This window comes from Strigops habroptila, chromosome 1 (assembly GCF_004027225.2).
Source record: "Strigops habroptila isolate Jane chromosome 1, bStrHab1.2.pri, whole genome shotgun sequence".
Lineage (NCBI taxonomy): Eukaryota > Metazoa > Chordata > Aves > Psittaciformes > Psittacidae > Strigops > Strigops habroptila.
Window position 1 is genome coordinate 62813252 of NC_044277.2, and position 20546 is coordinate 62833797.

At 41.1% G+C, this 20546-nt stretch overlaps 2 protein-coding genes across 3 annotated transcripts; one reads left to right on the forward strand and one right to left on the reverse strand.

The window, feature by feature from the left end:
* The first annotated feature begins 428 nt into the window (after positions 1-428).
* Positions 429-20152, forward strand: SLC39A6 (solute carrier family 39 member 6). Of its 2 annotated transcripts, none has more exons than XM_030507913.2 (10): positions 429-549; positions 1861-2629; positions 3876-4056; positions 4342-4511; positions 5702-5914; positions 7543-7612; positions 9031-9408; positions 13923-14003; positions 14371-14561; positions 15367-20152. In XM_030507913.2, exons 2-10 carry the CDS (start codon positions 1895-1897, stop codon positions 15517-15519), a joined length of 2172 nt encoding a protein of 723 aa, XP_030363773.1. In that variant the 5' UTR covers positions 429-549; positions 1861-1894; the 3' UTR covers positions 15520-20152. The 2 variants fall into 2 exon arrangements, with proteins under 2 accessions (XP_030363773.1, XP_030363764.1); XM_030507904.1 differs by having other exon boundaries at positions 435-554.
* LOC115604566 (lysine-rich arabinogalactan protein 19-like) lies at positions 431-1653 on the reverse strand. The gene is made up of 2 exons (XM_030477866.1): positions 1606-1653; positions 431-967 (listed from the first exon to the last, which is right to left on the reverse strand). Exons 1-2 carry the CDS (start codon positions 1651-1653, stop codon positions 431-433), a joined length of 585 nt encoding a protein of 194 aa, XP_030333726.1.
* Positions 20153-20546: the final 394 nt, after the last annotated feature.

Genomic DNA, 20546 nt, shown 5'->3' on the forward strand with positions numbered 1-20546 from the left:
TCTCTGGGGAGTATATCACAGCTACCAACAAACCTTTGTATTCTGATCAACGCTAAATTCAGATTCCAGTACTTTTGGAAATAACTACTCCCTCGGGATTCCGGCTCCCTCCCACACTACCTCCTCCCTACCGCTGACTCTCACCCGCATGGCCCTTTACTGGATGGCACAGTTCCACCTGGGCCGTCCCAAGCTCTACAGGCAGACCCTTCCCCTCTCTTTCCTTCCCCCCTCCTTCTCTTCCTTTTCCTCTTTCTTCCCTTCCCTTTTCTCCCCCTTTCCTTCTCCTTTCCCGTTCCTTCCCAATCCCCTCCTCAGGCGCCGGGAGGCGACCGCCGCCACCTTCGAAGCCTCCCGCGAACCGCCACGCTCCCCGCCGCACCCCACGTGACACTCGCCGCGCTTCCCCATTGGCAGCTGGGGAGGCGCGTCACGGCCGCCGCACCCGGAAAAGGAAAGGAAGGGGGTGCGGCGCGGCGCGGCGTGGCTGGGTCGCGCGTGCTGCGTGGCCGGGCGCTGGCGGGGAGAGAGGCTGACGGGCAGCGGCCGGTGAGGTAACCCCCATCTTCGCATCGGCCTCTTCCTCCCGCGGGCGGCGGTGGCGGCGGGGGGCAGCCCGGTGCGCGTCCTGGCCGGGCAGGGGGCGGCAGCCGCGTGGCGCCGCGCCGGGCCGTTGGAACTGCCGCCGGGTGAGGCGGGGCCGTGCCGGGAGCCGCATCGTTCCGGGGCTGCGCTCGTCCCCGCCCCGCCGTGCGCTGGCAGCCGCGGGAAGCGTCGAGGCCGGGCCGGGGTCGGCCCTCACGCGGTGCGGCGGGCTGAGCGCGGCCGCAGCCTCCGGGCCGTGGGGAGCGCTGGAGGGCGGGACGGTGCTTCCCTTCTGACGGCGCGATTTGCAGCGGGGACCGAGGGTGCTGGCGCGGCCCGCGGGTCCCGGCGGCGATGCTGGGGTTTTAAGGGTGGTTATAGGCTTTATGGAAACCGTGAAGGTGGGTGCATTACGCTCTGTTCTCTGTGCCTCTCTAGGGAAGGGCAGAGGCAGCCTTCAGACACGGTCTGTATGCAGCCTAAAAATGGGTTAATCCATAGTCTTGCTGGAGTGGGACAGGTTGGATGAGGCTTTGAGCAACCTGGTGTAGTGGAAGGTGGCCCTGCCCGTGGCAGGGGGGTTGGAACTGGATGAGCTTTAAGGTCCCTTCCAACCCAAACCATTCTGTGATTATGGAATAAAGCACACGAACGTTGACACTTGCGAACGTTTGGTCTGCAGCCGTGGTCTGCCTGCCTACTGAAAGAAGCTGTAGGATCGTCAGCGATGTTAAAACACACAGATAACATAAACAGATTTTTTTCTGGAGTGCTGAAAACTTATCCTGCCAAAAGCTCGGGAAATCCAGATAGGGAAGGTTGGGAATTTTGATTTTTAGGTATGAGCATACAATTTATACAGCCTATTCCTTGCTAAGAGATAAATTATAAAGCTTGTTTTTACCACAAGAAAAGCCTAACCTAGGACTCAGTTGGCACACCCTTGAGGGTGTTCTCTCCTTGTTTAGCTTGTGTTAGTAGGACTGGCTCAGGCCAAACTAAACAAAGGTAAGCTCACACCTGCGGGGTGTTTATGGCCAGTGACTTCACCGTGGTATGCAGCTTCATCTCCTGTTGCCTAAGGCCATGGCATCTGGGGAAGATGATGAATGTGTAGGATATTTAAATAGCTGTTTGCTTACTGCATTGATAGTTTGAGCAGGGTTTGCTTTTGGTTAATTGCAGGTTTCTTTTGTTTAAGCAAATTATGAACATCTGTTACAGAGGAAGATGTGATCAGTTTTATGGAAACTTAAAATTTTCTTCTTTTTCTAGATTTTTCTTTCCCCTTTGGTAAAAAGAAACTGCAATGGAGAGTACAGTGTTGGTCAAGTTCCTTCTATCGTTTTTCATACTACTGTGTGAAATTTATCATCATGGAGTGGAGATGGTTACTGTTGTGCATACGATGGAGAGAACTTTTCCAGAAAAGGCAGCTGGTGTTAATATTGATTTGGCAGGATTAATACAGAAGTTTCACCTTCAAGAACTCTTTCATCGTTATGGAGAAAACAACTCGCTGTCAATTGATGGGTTTAGAAAACTGCTCGAGAACATAGGTATAGATAAAATGAAAATAATTAAAATAGACCATGATCATGACCATGACCATGATCATGATCACGATCATCACCATCATAATCATGTGCCGTCGAGTAAAATCTCCGAGAAGACTGTTTGTCCAAACCACGAATCGGATGCTAACAAAGACCACAGGAACAGTCACTCAAAGGAACCTCATAAAATACAAAATGCAGAACATCAGCAGAACTTTGTACGCAGCAAGAACGCGGTTAGTGAAAGAACGGCACCCTTCATCACTGCTGCCACAGGTGGCCACTCTGAGTTACAGAATGTGCAGCCTGGAGAAGTCAAGCCTGCTGCTCGTCTAGGTCTGTCCAGTCCTAATGCCATTAATGTCACAGGTGGCAGCAATGCAAGTTCCCCTGCAAACAGCAAAGCAAATGAATCTCATGCTTCTCTGAAGGAATTGGAAAAAGGGAGTTACCTGTATTCTAAACTGAAAAACCAAAATACACAAGAGGTGAGGCTGATTCTCCTACATTCCTGAGAAGCCAGACCCACCGGAAATGTTCTGGCATGTTTGTCAGGTGCTCAGCATTTAACTGGGTGCGAGTTTTATGGTGTAACAGTACTCGTAGCCAAACACACACAAACGACTTCCCTTGAAACTTAACATTTTGAAGGAATGTTGTGTTATGCTCATGAGCTCAGAGGAGAATATATACTAGTTATTTTTAATTTTTCTGAAAAAAAAAAAAGGTACTTAATCTAAGTATAAACAAACACTTTTTTATATATATTATTTTAAAATACTGTTAAACGTTAAAACACTTCAAATTTAAAACTTGCTGTTCTGCCTTAAAGCCAGAATCTGTCATCTTTTCCTAAAAATGTGGTGAAAATAAAAAAATCTAGTTAAAATACTGTCATTCTTGTCAAAGCTGCTTCAGGAGTGTTCGCTAATCCTAGGGCAGATAGCACAGAGCTGCAGGGAAGTAACAGGCACCTTCTTCCTTTGACTCCACCCTCCCCATCTTCTTTAAGACTGTATGTAGAGACCAACTGTGAAAAAGATGGCTGCAAAATGTTAACTATTATTTTAAAATACTAAAAATCATTATTGCTGATAAGGTCTATAGTTGTGCTGTGAGCAGTTTCATTACACTATCAGATCCTTCTCCATTAAATGCTTTCAAAAGCAAGTGTTTCTCTGGGGTCTTAATGTATGCAGCCAGTGTAATTCATTGGGTGTTGTATAGCGTATTGTAGGCACAAGGTTACTGCATTCTGCACAGTCAGAGCAGCAGTACTGCTGTTATTTAAATGCAGCAAGACCACAGGTCATACAGTGGGAAACTTCACTGGAGGAAGCGCATGCAGAACACATTCTGTACAAAACTTTCCGTAGTCATCACTTCTATAAAAAGGGATTTAACCTTACTACTTCTTTATATGGCCTCTAAAACTCGGTGAAAAGTGTTAGACTTTTTTTGTTTGCACAGCAAAGCATCTGACCCCTTTGTTCTGAAGAAGAGTGATAATTATGCCCTATCTACCAGGACTCCCAAACTAGCTTTCTGGGCCAGAAGCAGGGTGGAGGTACAGTTCTTCCTAAATTGCTTTGTTACTAGTGTTTAATTACTGTTGATACAGCTGTTTTCATGTGGTGCCAATGCATTTTAATTAAAATGGGATGTGCAGTCCTCTTCAGATATATCATAGTATTTTGATTCTGGTTAATCTTTAACACACGTTTCTTTCTACAGTGCTCCAGTGCGTCAAAACTGATGCAGTCCCATGGAATAGGCACTCAAGTGTTGTTGACTGCTACGGAATTTAGTTACCTCTGTCCAGCTCTTATTAATCAGATTGATGGCAAATACTGCATAGTCCATGCAACTAGTGAAAAAGCTGAAACTCCTCCAAAAAGTTACTCTCTGCAAATAGGTAAGTTTTTTTTTTTTTGGGGTTTTTTTTTTTTTTTAACATGGAATAAAAGCTTACTGAAAACCCATTAATGTTGATTATAAATTTGAGAAACATGTTTTAGAGTTGAAAGAAGTTTGTCATTTTCTTTTAGCACTTGACCATGTGTAGAGAGAAGTCTTTGTGGTGTACAGTTTGTTAATGTCTGATTAATTGAATGATCAGGAGTATTTGATAACAGGAATGTCAAGCAAATAATCTCATACAGCTGTTATTTATTCTTGTTACTTTTTTCTTTTAAACCAGCTTGGATTGGTGGCTTTATATCCATCTCCATCATTAGTTTTCTTTCCTTGCTGGGTGTTATATTGGTACCACTGATGAATCGAGTGTTTTTCAAATTTCTTCTAAGTTTTCTTGTGGCATTGGCTGTGGGGACTTTGAGTGGAGATGCTTTCTTACACCTCCTTCCTCATGTAAGTATTAATTACTGTTTCGTTCATTATCTTTAAGCAGAGAACTTGACACCTGTCTATTTCTTAATGATAATTTTAATCCTTGTTAATTAATGTCTATTTGGTGAGTCACTTCTCAGCCTTGTCAAGTAAATTATTTGATGGGAAGGTTTCCCATTTGAAACTGTATTATTCGTTTCAGAGTCCTTACAGTGTAAGAACTTCACACATTATTCCTCTATTTGCTGTTCTTAGTCATATATGCTGCTAAATCACTCTTGTTCCTTGCATGCAAGAATTTTGCATAAATGTTTTTAGTCACTTTTAATGCCTCTTTATTTCATTTTTCCAGTTTACTGAACTTTATAAATACCAGAAATTGCTCACTGTACATTTTAATGTGGAATAGATAATCCATTGTTTTCTGTTATCAGCCACTTATCTGGATTGCTTATTCATTGCAATCTTTTGGTTAGAATCAAGCATTGCTGAAGTCCTAAGAAAACATTACTTGGTAGACTTTGAAGTTACATACGGACAATGAAATTGGAATGTGATTGCTAAATTTCCACCTTTCTTTGGAGCTCTTACCTGAAAGCTGGAGCAAGCTACCTTTTGTCTAAGATGGATAAAAAGGACTGCAGATCCTGTGGTAGTTTCTGAGACCTGCCTGTAATTCATTAGGTGCTTTTTCCTTTTGCTGTGTGAGGCTGTGTAAATGTAAACATGAGTGGGGGAGGTGTCCCCAAATTTTTTTTATTCTGAACTTACTAGTAGCCAGTAAGGAGGGGAAGAATGTCAGAGTTCCCTTAAAGAAGGAAATTACTGCCAAGTTCTTCATACAAAAAGGTCTATGAGCCATCTTAGATGAAAAAGTAATTGGTGTGCTTGCTGTGACTAAGTACTTAAGATGCAGTTTCCTTGACAGTGTCAAGAGTTTTTGTGGGGGCAGTTGTACATCTTGTATTGAGCAGAAGGCATATAGCTTCAGTGAGAGGGTGCATACCAGGCCTGCTCTTGGTCCCTGCAATGTTTCTCTGTATCAACAGACTTATTTGTAATCACTTGAGTTTGTATCCAGAGCATTTGCCCCATGAAAATTGTCAAGTGTGGACTCCAGACTTAGGAAAAGAATGTGAAGAATACGTTGTGTTTATTATGTTATCAGTTCTTTTGAATATAATGACTTACCCATTTGGTTCTCCCCTTAGTCTCATGGCAACCATCACCATCACCACGAAAAAACTCTGCTTGAACAAAACAAAAGCTCTATGTTCAGACATCTTGCTTCTCAAAGTGTAGAGGAGAGTGCCAATCTGGATTCTACATGGAAGGGACTTACAGCACTTGGAGGCTTGTACTTCATGTTTCTAGTGGAGCATTTGATCACTTTAATAAAGCAGTTTAAAGACAAGAAGAAAAAGGTACAGAAACTATTATTTTGAAACTATATTGCATTGCATGATTTCTGGAAACACTTAAACTTTTATGAATACCATACATCTCTCTGATTTAATAGTGATTGCTGGCTTGATTAGTGTTATAATTTCATTTTATTAATGACATGCTTTTAAACTATGTGATAATTTTTTTGTGTGGTCCTGTTATGGAAGAGCTCTGCGCTATTTCCTTAACCAGACATATAGTACAGGCTTGACACCACAGTGAATTATTTGAGCAAACATCCATTTGCACTCTTGTTTTAACAGTGATTTTAGAAGCTATGGTTCATTATTGATTTTCTTCTGACATCTTAAGGCAATTACACAACTATTTGAATGGTTTTTATTATTATTTTAATTCTCATACTGGATGAAATAAGATGGACTTGTACAGTTATTGTACTGCTGTTAAGGGAGGCGCTTGCACAAAAGAGGTAAGGGTGGCAGTAAGTGTGTGCTAAAATAAGCATCCAACTACACTGTAGAAAGTGACTTCATTAGATAGCTTTCCTTTTGGAAATACGGTCTGCCCAGCCTCTTGTTTCTTTCTCTTCTTCCCCCTCCTCACCCCACCCTGCTCCCCCCCAAAAATACCCAAAAAACCCGATACAGCTTTCAGATTACTTATGCTGGTTTCTGTTTTTGATGTCGAAAGTAAATTATAACTGAATTTTGGCAGATAGTAAGTGTTGATTACTTGCCAATTATTGGTGACCGATGTCTTTAAAGTGTAGCCAGGAATAAACAATGATGTAAAAGTTGACTCAGTAAGAAATGATACAGTGAAAGTTGGTGGTGTATTAAATTTTGCTTGAAGAAAGTTGTTAAAGTCCTAACTACTTAGCTTAAAAATAGCTATTTTCTATACTACCACAATGACTGATAATCTCTGGTTTTATTGTTAAATTGGTCACTAAGGCAGCAGTCTCAGAGCAGATGCCATCCATGTAAGCTCTTGGACTTTGGTCATGGGAAGTTGTGTTGGTGTGGTTTGTACTGAAGCTAAACTAACTGTGAGTGAGAGTATCGCTTTCCCTGTCTAGTTATACGTATTTGCCAGGAGAGGTCATGACAAGTTCCAAGCAAAGCAAATATTTTCAGTGTCCTCTCAGCCACTGGCAATAGACTTCCTGTTAGACTAACTGTGCCCTTCTAGATACTGAGTCGCTGATCATAAACTGTTGCGATACAGACATCAGTGAGCGATCATTAGAGATTATAGTTGTTTTTCCTTCACTACATTAGAAGAAAACCATACTGATGTTACAATGGAAAAGAATAAGTGGAATAACTTTTAATCAATATTTGATGTGTTCCACTTCTCAGATAAACCTCTCTGCTTATTCCTTGTTCAAAAATGTGGGGTATTTGTATGTGTGGGTTTATTGGTTTGGGTTTTTTGTCCCCTCCTATGGAGCCTTAGGAACCTTAGGCTCATCTTACCCTACTTAGCTGAGTTTCTAATGTTCCTCTTCTGTACTCTTTATATGGCTTCCATGTTGTCCTCTTTCTGTGCAGGCTGCATATATGTTGTGAATATAATGTTGCTCATGTATATCCTGAAAAATAAGTAAAATATTCATAACTACAGTATTTTCTTTTGGAATAAGAAAAAAAATGAAGATGATGGAGAAAACAAGAAGTTTTCCACGAATGAAGAAAAGTTAGACACAGATGATCGTAAGTCTCAGTGATATTACACAGTTGTTATTTTGTGGCAGTGCTGTTTAAAAAACACCTGATCGATGTCAACTCATAGGGCTGCTTCTTACTGTGGGTTGGGTCACTTCCTCCTTGAATTCTTTTTTGATACAAAACCTGTCTGCATTGCTATGGGGAGGACTAGTTCTGTTTGCTGCTTTCCTTTAGAAAGGATTGACAGGTTGGAAGCAGTGAATTCAGTTTTGAAACCTTAAGCCTTTTAGTTTTGGATTTAATAGCAGAAGCTGAAGTCATTTCTGAAGCAATTCTGGCTATGTCTGTTGCAAATACAGCTGTACCTACTGGTACAGACTGTTAGATGTTATATACGTGTTCTATTATTTAGACTTCTGTGTATCTTAAGTCTGGGTTTTGTAAGTTTGAGTATTTATTCATAAAGTGAAAAATAAGTCTAAAATCTTAGAGGTTACTTGAAGTATTTGGACAGCAAATGATCATTTTCCCCAAATCATGGTCTGAGCCAAAACACATCTCGCTAGACACTTGTTAGCTCTTGTAGCTTAAAGCTGCATTCAGTTTTTCAGAATAATTTTATAACTAATCAAAGAGTTGTCAGTAGTGCAAGGGGGGGAAAAGTGTATTTGTTTATTTAATTGCAGGGGAAGAATTTAGTAACTTTCAGGAGTTAATTAAAATAACTAGTGTGCCACTAAATGTTTATGTGAGGATGTTTCCTGGTCTGTGATGATGACTTTATTTTTTGAGTGTTCAGACTTAAGCTCCTGTATTATGTCAGTTACAGGAGTTTCCAAAATTATCTATAACATAATCTTCTTCTGCATTCTTATTCTTCAGCCCTAAGATGAATGAATGGCATATGCTTTCCAGACAGCAGTTTGTCTTTCTGACACAATTAAAACAACAGCCTTCATGCTGTGAAACTGGGACATAGAGCCGTATGCTGTTGTGTTAAAACTGCACAGGGTTTAGAGGAAAAGCTTTTTTACCTTTTTAGGAGGCATTTGTGGCCATAATGTAGGGATAGAAACTATAAGTTTTTCTTATTTCGAACTATTGGGAATTATCTCAGAAATTTAATGAAAGAAAAATTATCTGTGGAAACCCTTGTGGGGAGAGGGGGGTGGTATGCTTCTGGTGTAAGAAGCTGGGGTAGCACAGAATTGCATAGAATCACAGAATGGTTTGGGTTGGAAGAGACCTTAAAGCTCATCTATTTCCAACCCCCCTGCCATGGGCAGGGACACTGTCCACTAGACCAGGTTGCTCAAAGCCCCGTCCACGCTGGCCTTGAACATTTCTAAGTCTCAACTTCTAGACTTACTTTTTTTACTACATTGCTTAGTCAACTTACTGTATCTTTGCTTCCCTGGTGATTTAAAAAATGTGTAATATTATACTCTGGGTTTTTGTAACAGGGCCTGAGGGCTACCTAGGGACAGACTCTCAAGATCCATCAACATTCATTTCTCAGCAGCCAACTGTACAAGAAGAAGAAGAAGTGATGATAGCTCATTCTCATCAAGAGGAGGTTGAAAATGAATATGTGTCCCGGGGCTGTAGAAACAAATGTCACTCTCACTTGCATGATACTCTAGGACAGACAGATCATCTTAGTCATCATCACCATGACTACCATCATATTCTACATCACCATCATCATCAGAACCATCATCCCCACAGTCACAGTCAGCGCTACTCACGTGAAGAACTGAAGGATGCGGGGATAGCAACTCTGGCATGGATGGTGATTATGGGAGATGGACTACATAATTTTAGTGATGGCCTAGCAATTGGTAAGTGTGGGCTTGGACACTGCAGCTTTTTTTGTATGCGTAGACATCAAAGTCTTCTTGCTGTTACTTATCTCCTTATTAGGAACATAACTAATTAATGGTGGATCTTTGAAGCCTGAGCTAATATCTGATAGCAGCTCTGAATGAATAAGAAAAATCTCCAGTTTAACAACCTGGAGATCAGTGACAAATGAAACGGAAGTTATGTGCTTACAGCTATGTTTCTTTAGGAAGACTATAAACTTTGCTGTATTTCCTACTTTTAGCAAAGTTAAAGCTAACATTTTTCAAAAGTAAACTATTTAGGACTTAGAACTGACTTATTTCAATGCCTGCAAGTGCTCAGCAACTTTTAATGTGAGTGTTTTGTGGGTTTTTTTGTTGTGGGTTTTGTTTTGGTTTGGTGGGTTTTTTTGTGTGTTTTCTTTTTTTTTTTTTTTTTTTTTTTGTCTTTTTGGTTACGTATATAGTAACTGTGGTTTTTCCACTTCAGTCAGGCCACTAGTATCATTGGCTTCCTTATTTCTTTTTCTCTTCCATCTTCACTTGTTACACAGTAAAGTCAGGTTCCATACTTTGCACATGTGGCTTTGCCTATGATGGGTCCTGGTTACACATAGAATCATAGAATGGTTTGGGTTGGGAAGGACCTTAAGATCATCTAGTTCCAACCCCCCTGCCATGGGCAGGGACAGCTCCCACTAGACCATGTTGCTCAGGGTCCAGCCTGGCCTTGAACACTGCCAGGGATGGAGCATTTACCAGTTCTCTGGGCAACTTGTTCCAGTGCCTCACCACCACCCCCACAGTAAAGAACTTCTTCCTTATATCTAACCTGAACTTCCCCTGTTTAAGTTTGAACCCATTACCCCTTGTCCTGTTGCTACAGACCCTGGTGAAAAGTCCCTCTGTGGCATCCTTGTAGGCCCTTTCAGTTATTGGAAGGCTGCTGTGAGGTCTCCATGCAGCTTTTCTCCAGGCTGAACAGCCCCAACTTTCTCAGCCTGTCTTAGTGTGGGAGGTGCTCAAGCCTCCTTATCATTCTGTAGACTTGCTCCAAGAGCTCCATGTCCTTCTTGCATTGAGGACACCAGAACTGTACACAGTACTCCAAGAGGGTTTCACAAGAGCAGAGTAGAGGGGCAGGATCACCACCTTCGACCTGCTGGTCGACTCCTTTTGATGCAGCCCAGGATATGGTTGGCTTCCTGGCTATGAGTGCATCACATTTAAGTTTCCCCAGAGCACTGGTGAGGAGGGAGATGGGACCCTGGTTTCAATCTGCTTTAGCCCGAAGATCACTCAAATGGACTAGGCTACATATATGTGTGATTTTTGTGCTGTGGGAGGTAGGCATACGTTCATTTCTACTGTAAAATGAATTTAGTCCAAAGCATTGTGTTCTCTAAGGTGCTTTTACACTTTTGAATAGTAGTCCTGTCACATCCCTGTTTTCAGATCCTACTATCTACTGAAGAGCAGCATTGCAGTTCTTGTGCTTGCACTAACCTTCCAGAGAAGGCCTGTGCTGCTTTTTGTGTTCTAGGAATGTGAGAGTAGGGCATTAATTAGTAGGACATAAATTAGCTATTACCTGTCAAATTTGATCACGGAGAAGATATCAATAAAGTCATATGTTGCCTTTGTGCAGATTTTTTGATTGAGAGTGTCTGTATCAATTAGTGTAGCATAAGTAGATTCCTTCAGATGCTCAGTGTGCTGTACTCAGTCTCAAAACAAGCTCAGTCTGTCTTGGAAAAGTATTTAAAAATTTTAATTGTCTTTTTAAAAGTCATATTCTACTCAAAATCTTGTTCTTAAAGTTGAGGATTTTTTTTTATTTAAACTAGTATAAACTTGTATAAACTACATTTTTTTTCAAATATGAACTAGTATAAACCAAGTTATTTTGCACCTAAACAGACATTTATTTTTTTTTATTAATGTCCCTATTTTTAGCCTTTACATGTTGTAGTTCAGGTTTTTTTGACAATGCTTCAGTGAAAATATTTCTTTATTACAAAAATAACATTGAATATTATGTTTTGGGCTTCTGAGTGGGAAGTCAGGTTTGGAAATTCCCTCGTTTTTTCTAGGAGAGCTAGACTACAGGTATTTTAAATTTAAAATGCTAAAGTAAGTTACAGAAAGTGAAGTTAAATCAGTAATCTTCAGTTCTTACACTAGTCTTTCATAACCTTGACTTTAGTATTTAAGACTTATCTTTACCAGTATTGGATTCATTTCCAGCTTGTATTGCATACTGAGGTCAGTTCATCAGTATCAGTCTTTCTGTAATTTTTATTGTAGAAACAAGTTCATTCTTGTTTGAGGAGAAAACCCAATAATAATTATTTTCTCACAGCAGTATTTGCAGTTGTTCAGACTCAGTCAACTCAAAGTAAAATGTGAAAAGAGACTTTCTGATTTAATCTCACTTTTGATGAAAGTTGAAGCATGGAATGTAAATTTCCTGGCTGATCAGTAGTGAAAATGTGGTGGGAGGAGGAGGATTTGCATACAAATAACACACAGAGTCAATTACCTCTTAGCATTAGGGAGATTTGGGAAGGAGCTATGACTTTATAGTTACGAAGGGAAAAGTATGAGGAAGGATAACAAAGGCTTACTGAACAAGTGTGAGCTACAGCTTCTAGAAGTCCTCCTGTGTAGCTTGTTCAGGCTAATGGAAATCTGGGTTTCCTTCAGTTTTGGATATGCTCACAACATCAAAGTGATGTTCTGAAAATGCCAATACTACTTGTATAGTATTCTACCTTTGTTTAAATGAAGATGTGAATGCTCCTGTGAAGATAGCTTTAGCCAGAGTAATCCTTCACTTCAGTTCACTAATTTCATGTGATTTGTTATCCATAACTTCCACCAGTTACTCTTTTTCCTCAAATCTCTTGTGCTAATCATATAGAAATAAGATTTAAAAGTGCTTATTTCTCTATTAAAGCATGGAACAGTTGCATCTGACTTAATTTGTCAGAAACTGTCTTCTGGGATTCAAACTTTTTTGTGTAGCTTCAATAAATAACTAAACTGCAGAACACTAACCTCATGTATGTATTTTTTTCTTTAGCTTTTTTTTTTTGAGAGAGAAGTGATGTCTTAGAGTATTTTAAGACACTATTACATCAATTTCTCAAGAGGGGATAATACCAGATATAAACTTCAACTTGTCAGTGTTTCAAGACATCTTTTTAACAGTGAAAAAATGGTTATTCCTGTTGTTTAGATTAGCAGCTACAAGTGGGGACGGAGGGTTCTCCCTATTGCCAGGCTTCACTATTTTCAAATTTTACCCTTCTGGGTGGTTGTGTTTCCTGTTAGAGTACTGCTTTGGTCCTGCCTTCCTCTTTAGTCTGAGGTTCTTGCCTCTGTAGAACCTCTTCTGAAGACCCTCTCAATACCTTGTTCATTATTCCTCATCGAAAGATGCCTGCATCTCCTTCACTGGGTGCCACAGCATGCATCCCAGAGGTAAAGCTGCTGCTGTAGTTACTGCCTGGAGTAGCATCAGTCATTTCTTGCAGATGAAGACCTGGGCAGCAGTGTAAACCCCCAGGATTTACATCTAGATAGAGACTTCTCGACTACTTGTGGGTGGTGAGCCCAGCGAGCTGAGGGGATTGTCTGCTGTGGTCTTACAGCCATTGTAGCTCTTCCTCTGTGAGCAGTACTACTGAGTCCCAAGTGTGCCAACTATGTATGACATGGCCTCGAGCCTCTTCGCTTATTGGTAGCACCCTGTATGCTTGCATGTTCCTCGTAGCAGCTGAAAAGGAAGCTAGACACAGTTCTGCTGCACCCCTTGGCGAGGTTCTCCATGCAGCCAGGGACCTCATGTGCTGTGTATGAGATGTGGCTCAGCTCTTCACCCCTACTGTGTGCTGCTTCCTCCTGAGAGTAATGGCAAGCAACAGGAGTGGAGAAAACAAGAAAAATGGCTGTTGGACCAGTCTAAGGGTTTCTTGTGTGGGTTTTTTCCCCTCTATTTAAAGTATGATAGTTCACTTCTGTGCAAGCTGCCTAGAACTCACAATCTTTCACTACTGATTTCATGTGACTTTGTAGCCTCCCTTACTGTTGGCTTCCCTTTTTTCAGTGCCTGACTCTCAGAGGCAGCTGAGCTGCCGCCTTCTGTTTCCATTAAAAAAAAAAAAAAAGTCTTTTCTGACAGTATTTCCATTTATTGCTGCTTCTTTTATTTTATTTTTTTTGAAAGGGTTGTGATTTTAAAAGGTATTTGGCTTAGTTCAGAAATAAGATAATGACATTTGCTTTGCTTTAAGTGCCAATACTTAAATTCTGAAGGAGGATTTTGAAACTTATGAATCCAAAACAACTGTTCAGTTGAAGTTTAAATGCTTCCATAAGCATAAATAAAATTTGAATGAAATTAATATGTCCTAATCTGATACAAGCATATGCAACAATGCTTTGGCACGTTATGTCTGAAGATGCTGTAATGTTTTTATTGTTTTCTCCCCTTTGTCTCTTCATAGGAGCAGCTTTTACCGAAGGGTTATCTAGTGGTTTAAGCACTTCTGTGGCTGTGTTTTGCCATGAATTACCTCATGAGCTAGGTAAGACCCCAGTATATCCATGTGCTCCAGGTTTAGGTACTTACAGGTGCACTTTGGAGAATTTTAAGTGACTTTATTCTGTGGCACAGTAAAATTTGATCAGAAAACTTTGTGTCAGATTGTCTACTCAAGAATACTTTTAAGAAATAGAACAGTCTTTAAGTTAATTGAATTAATCTTCCTTTAAAAAAAAAAAAATCTGAGTTCAGCTACTTTGAATTTTCTGTCCCCCACTGATTTTATGAATGAAAAAAAAAAAAAAGGCAGATAACAGCATAAAAATAGCTTAGTAATCTTGTAAGAGGAGAACTTGTGGATGCTCCAGTAGTCACCTGAGGATGAAAACTTTGTTTTTTCCCTGTTGTAGGAGATTTTGCTGTACTTCTAAAAGCTGGTATGACTGTCAAGCAAGCTGTGCTTTATAATGCTCTGTCAGCTATGCTGGCCTACCTTGGGATGGCAACTGGGATTCTCATCGGTCATTATGCAGACAATGTTTCCATGTGGATATTTGCACTTACAGCTGGCTTGTTCATGTATGTGGCTCTTGTGGATATGGTAAGTGGCTAGGCCTCCTCGAGTTTTATATAACATAGTTTAAGAATTAATGCTAATTATATTTTGAGCTCAAATTCTTCCATCTTTTTTTCTCCTCAACTAACTTTTTCTGCACTTGAAGATGCTGATTAATACGCAGTGTAAGTGCTCAGTTAAATGTTCAGGTGGAAGATGGCTTTTAATTAGTTTACTGCAGGTACAGAGGTTTTCTCAGTTATTAAACAGAAGCAGTTAACAGCAGAAGTAGAGTAAAAAATTTGCTTCTGACAGTGGCTAGTACAGCAGGTAGTCGGTAAGAATGCAAGTGGCACACTATCTGCACCACCAAATATGCTTCAGCTTTTGCATTAAACTATTACTGCTTCTTGGGATAAAGACAGAATTGTATTAAAACCTATACTATACCTCAGAAGTATGTTTTTACGGAAGTAATAAGCTTGGTGTACCAAGCTTGGTGGATGTTCATCAAAGCTTAACTGTTGTCTTAAGAATAGAATTCTTCATGTGGCTTGATTAAATCAGTTGGTAAATAATCATATCCTGAGTAAATGTCTGGCTTAGGACATCAGCATAATTACCATGAAAACAGTAATTGGAACATTACAGAGTCTGTCTCTAAATACGAATGTAGCCTCTGATAATGCTGTTCATGTTGAGTGACACCTAATTCAAGGAGGAGTAGTAATGTAGTCAACAGGAAAGACTAGATGAGTGAGACTCTGTTACCTCATGCCTCATGGCTGAAGAACTGGGTTTGAAGTAACTGTTCAATTTGAAGGCATTTAACACTTTCTTGTTTGTTTAGGTGCCTGAGATGCTCCACAATGATGCCAGTGATCATGGATGTAGCCGCTGGGGATACTTCCTGTTACAGAATGCTGGGATTCTGCTGGGTTTTGGAATAATGCTGCTTATCTCCGTATTTGAACATAAGATTGTTTTCAGCATAAACTTGTAATCCTGGTTGCCAGGAAGAGAGTTTGGTGTTAAATTATAAGCGGTAGGTTTTTTTTCTGTTAAATTCCCTAGTGGAGAGGTACGGTTGATATAGATTAGATATTTTTATTGTTGTGCTGTTGTTATCCCTTCTCCCCCTGACAGAAACAAACACTGTAAGGTTGGGTTTTTGTTTGTTTGTTTGGGTTTTGTTTGTGTTTGTTTTTTTTTTAATGTAGGATTTAGCATTGCATGTGGTACTGTGGAAAGCTGTACTTAGTAAAACATGGTGAAAGTACCGAAGCTATTAAAGCAGTATTGGCTGCAGGGCTAAGGTTTGTGTTTTGGTTTGGTTTTTAGTAAATTTATTTCCTGTATGTAATTATATGTAACTTTTTTACTTTGGGGTTTTGTTGGTTTAAAGTAGTAAAATGACAGTAGTTTTTATTCTAGCACAATCAAAATCAGTGGACACAAAGCACAGTGAGCAGTGTAAAACAAGAGAAAGACATGTAATGTGTAGTGTGTGTTTATACTGGTAGAAACTTATCTCTTCTGCATCCACCTAGTTTACACGGAGTGGCAGATGAGTCCACTCCATCTTTTTTGCGGTGGTGGTTCTCTCAGTAGCTTGTGGGTTCTTTGTATCTTATTCTAGCTGGTTTCTACTCCAAACCAAATGTTTACTTGTTCCATCCCTTCTGATCTGAGCTGCTTTTCACAGGTCTTAGGCTGTAAAAGCATAGCTCTGGCTCCAGTGTATGTGAATTACATCAAAAAGACTTCAAGTAGTGCCATATCCCACTTAACGCTGCCTGAAATGGCAAAGGTATATTAAAGTCTGATATCAAGGGGAGGAGTGCTACAGGCTGAGACAAACAGTCATTTACTACAACAGCTTCCTTACCTAAATCATTGATTTTCTTTGGGAAATAGCTTGAGCTGAGTGGGAGAGCTGACGATTTCTAGCTCAGTGTGATTGCACACAAACCTGTGCTTGCAAAACAATTATGGTCTTTTCAACAACTAAAGCTGAGAAATCGAAAATAGCAAAATTTCTTTGAGAGCATATATAGGGAAGCAGCATGTCAAAGATAATTGTAAGTGTATACATAAGTATGTAGTTTGAGCTTACAGACTTAATGTTTTAACAAGTGGTGTCCCTCAGGGATCGGTGTTGGGACCGGTCCTGTTCAACATCTTTGTCGGCGACATGGACAGTGGGATGGAGTGCGCCCTCAGCAAGTTTGCCGATGACACCAAGCTGTGTGGTTCGGTTGATACGCTGGAGGGAAGGGATGCCATCCAGAGGGACCTTGACATGCTTGTGAGGTGGGCCGATGCCAACCTTATGAAGTTTAACCAAGCCAAGTGTAAGGTTCTACACCTGGGTTGGGGCAATCCCAGGTACAGCTACAGGTTGGGCAGAGAAGAGATTCTGAGCAGCCCTGCAGAGAAGGACTTGGGGGTGTTGGTTGACGAGAAGCTTAACATGAGCTGGCAGTGCGCGCTTGCAGCCCAGAAAGCCAACCGTATCCTGGGCTGCATCAAAAGAAGCGTGACCAGCAGGTGGAAGGAGGTGATCCTGCCCCTCTACTCTGCTCTTGTGAGACCTCACTTGGTGTACTGTGTATGGTTCTGGTGTCCTCAACATAAAAAGGACATGGAGCTGTTGGAGCGAGTCCAGAGGAGGGCCATGAGGATGATAAGAGGGCTGGAGCACCTCCTGTATAGAAGACAGGCTGAGAGAGTTGGGGCTGTTAAGCCTGGAGAAGAGAAGGCTGCGTGGAGACCTCAGAGCAGCCTTCCAGTATCTGAAGGGGGTCTATAAGGATGCTGGGGAGGGACTCTTCCTTAGGGACTGTAGTGGTAGGACAAGGGGTAATGGGTTCAAACTTAAACAGGGGAAGTTTAGATTAGATATAAGGAAGAAGTTCTTTACAGTGAGGGTGGTGAGGCACTGGAATGGGTTGCCCAGGGAGGTTGTGGGTGCTCCATGCCTGGCAGTGTTCAAGGCCAGATTGGACAGAGCCTTGGACCGCATGGTTTAGGGCAAGGTGTGTCTGCCCATGGCAGGGGCGTTGGAACTAGATGATCTTAAGGTCCTTTCCAACCCTTATGATTCTATGATTCTAATTACCCTGAAAGTAAGTGAAGGAAGGAGAAGGATTAAAAAGGCAATGGCAAAATAAATAAATTCTGCATTTGCAGAGAGGTGAACTCTGGTGCTGGGCTTTCATCTGTTTAATAAGAACACTGACAAAATACAGGTGCATTCCCTACCTTCATCAAGCACTTTACATTTTAATGTCTTCTGTGCTGTTGCATTTTGATTAAGCTTCTGGGCTCTTTTTTAGAAGCACAGCTTTGAACAGAGGAGTTGTGCCATGGTACAGTAGCCCTCTGCTATGTTTCTATAGCATCTCCTTGATCACCCACCCGGTGTTCTTTTTACTCTTATAGCAATAGTATTCTAGTGTTCCTGAGCTTAAATTAGTAGTAACTGTGAGTATGATGAAAATGAAAATATATATATATCTTTAGCCATTGCTTCTGTATCTTCTATGCTCTTAAACTGTTAATTTGAACTCCAAAGAGAAAGTAACTTATATTTTTTTTTTTGTCTAAACTCTTATGATACTTCTGCCTTTACATTGTGCTATGTTCATTTCTTGACTTTGTTGTAGCTAAACTCTGCCTAAAACATACCTGCTGATCTTCATCTTTCCTTTGCTACCTCTAGTGCTTGAATACCATAATCTTTGGCTCATCAAAAGCTGTTTTGTTTCTGATGTGCACATCACTGCTTTCTTTAGAAAAACAAGTAAGCTCAAACCAACCGCACTGACCACCATGCTGACACAGATACATACACAAAGCGTGTCAAAATGGAATTTTTCATACCTTAACTACTGCATTTTTCTATACTGGTCTCCTGTCCTGGCAGTCCCACCTCATTCCAGATCTCTTACAATGTGGCTGGTTTTCTTCTTGGAGGCCTCTTCCTGATGTCTCTTCATTGCAGATGAATGTGTTGCCCTTTGGAGTGGTCTGATTTGGCCCTGACCTGTCTAAATGAGTCTCACCTTTGCTGGCATCATGGTGCTGGTCTCCGTCGGAGCTCATGTGCCTCAGTTCATGTTCCAGTGCTGGTCGTCATGAGCAAGATACATTCCTGGGCAAAAAAATCATCAAGTGAGACTTTTCCCCCTCTTTCTTTCCAAACCTCTCATCGCAGCTCTGTTCTGCTGAGATGTAGTGTCTGAGGTGCAACCTCACTGCATCCTAGTGGGTTTTGCAGGGCTTGGGCACTGTGTTTACCAGTGGATCTGGTAAACCACCATAAATTCGGTGTGCTTTAGCCCATGGGTCTTTTGCCTTCTGTCCCAGACCCTCAGCTCTTTCAGATGTCAAGCATGCTCTGTCAAGCTCTCTGTCTCTCTTCTCAGTACATCAGACTTCTGTTTGTGTGCTGGATATGACTGGGAAGCAGGCATGTAACCTAGGGTTGCACAAGAGATTTTAAGATAGATGACTAAATGACGGAGATAAATTTACACATTTCAGTCAGTGTTTCCACTGGGTTCCTGGCCAGCTTTTGATGTAATCAACTGACATTGAAATACCTGCATATCAAAACACATTGCTAATGTAACATCATGACAAATAAATTGCCTTTAGAGCATGTCAGCAGAAACTGCTCAATAAGCTGGACACAAGCATATCCCACCTATTCAGTGCTCTTCAGTCTTTGATGCAGAGATGCCTGGGATGGACAGCTGTCCAAACTAGTAACTGAGAAGACTCTAGACTATGAAACCTGCTGTAGGTTTGTGCCAGCAAGATGACAGAAGTTTAGTTGTTTTGGTTTTTGTTTGGTTTTTCTTTTCTTTGTCAGCCTTATAACGTAGAATCTGCATCTGTTGCAATGTACTTGCATTGAAAATACTCCTGGTTTGGCAAACTGGTAGGTCAAAGCCTCTAGGCAGCTGTTTATTTTTATGCATCTATTTTTCTGCAGCAGTTTGTCATGTGCCTCGCTATCTCTGTTTTGTATCTGTCTGTATGTTAATTATGGTACAGACCTTAATTTTATACGCTGTTACAGCTGCCCTATCTAGTCCCTGTGCTAGATGCTGGGAAATAGAATAGTCAGATAGTGCTGGAATCAAAGTTGAGTTTTGTTTTGTTTTGTTTTGTTTTGTTTTCTAACATGTTTTCCTAGTGGTTTTGGCATGTGTTTGTACAGAAAGTGTGTGTAGTTAACTGTGCAGTGAGAGCCAAACCAGAGGTGTTTAAGTTCTCACCTGCCTGGGCTGTGGGGTTGAGGTTTCTTTGGTCCTTTATGACTGGGGCGCTGGGAGTGACGCTGAATGCATTGTGGGAACACAGCTCAATTTTGTTTATATAAAGTATGGTCAAAGCTAACATGGAATCCAGAGAGGGCTCTCCTCCTGCTTGAACTGAGCAACCAGAAGAGTTACAATTTCTGTGGAAAAACGGGGTAAATCTGTTTGCCACAAGCAGAAAACAAAAAGATGTTTTCATGAAATGTGTTTTTATTTAAAATACCTTCTTGGTGCATATATGAGCACTCTAGTTATGACTGTATTGCTGTGTGCTAGAGAAAATAAACCACTGAACCAAAGGCTGGGTTTTGAGTGTTTTCCTTACTGGTTTAGCTATAAAATTATAGAATTGTAGAATCAACTCTGTTGGAAAAGACCTTTAACATCATCAAGTCTAACCATTACCCCAGCACTACCCAGTCCACCACTAAACCATGTCACTGAGCCCCTCACCTACACGGTTTTTGAACACTTCCAGGGATGGTGATTCTACCACTTCCCTGGGCAGCCTGTTCCAATGCCTGAGCACCCTTTTAGCGAAGAAGTTGTTCCTAATATCCCATCTAAACCTCCCCTGGTGCAGCTTGAGGTTGTTACCTCTTGTCCTATCACTTGTTACTTGAGAGAAGAGAGCGACCCCCACTTCACTACAGCCTCCTCTCAGTTGTAGAGAGCGATAAGGTCCCTCCTGAGCCTTCTC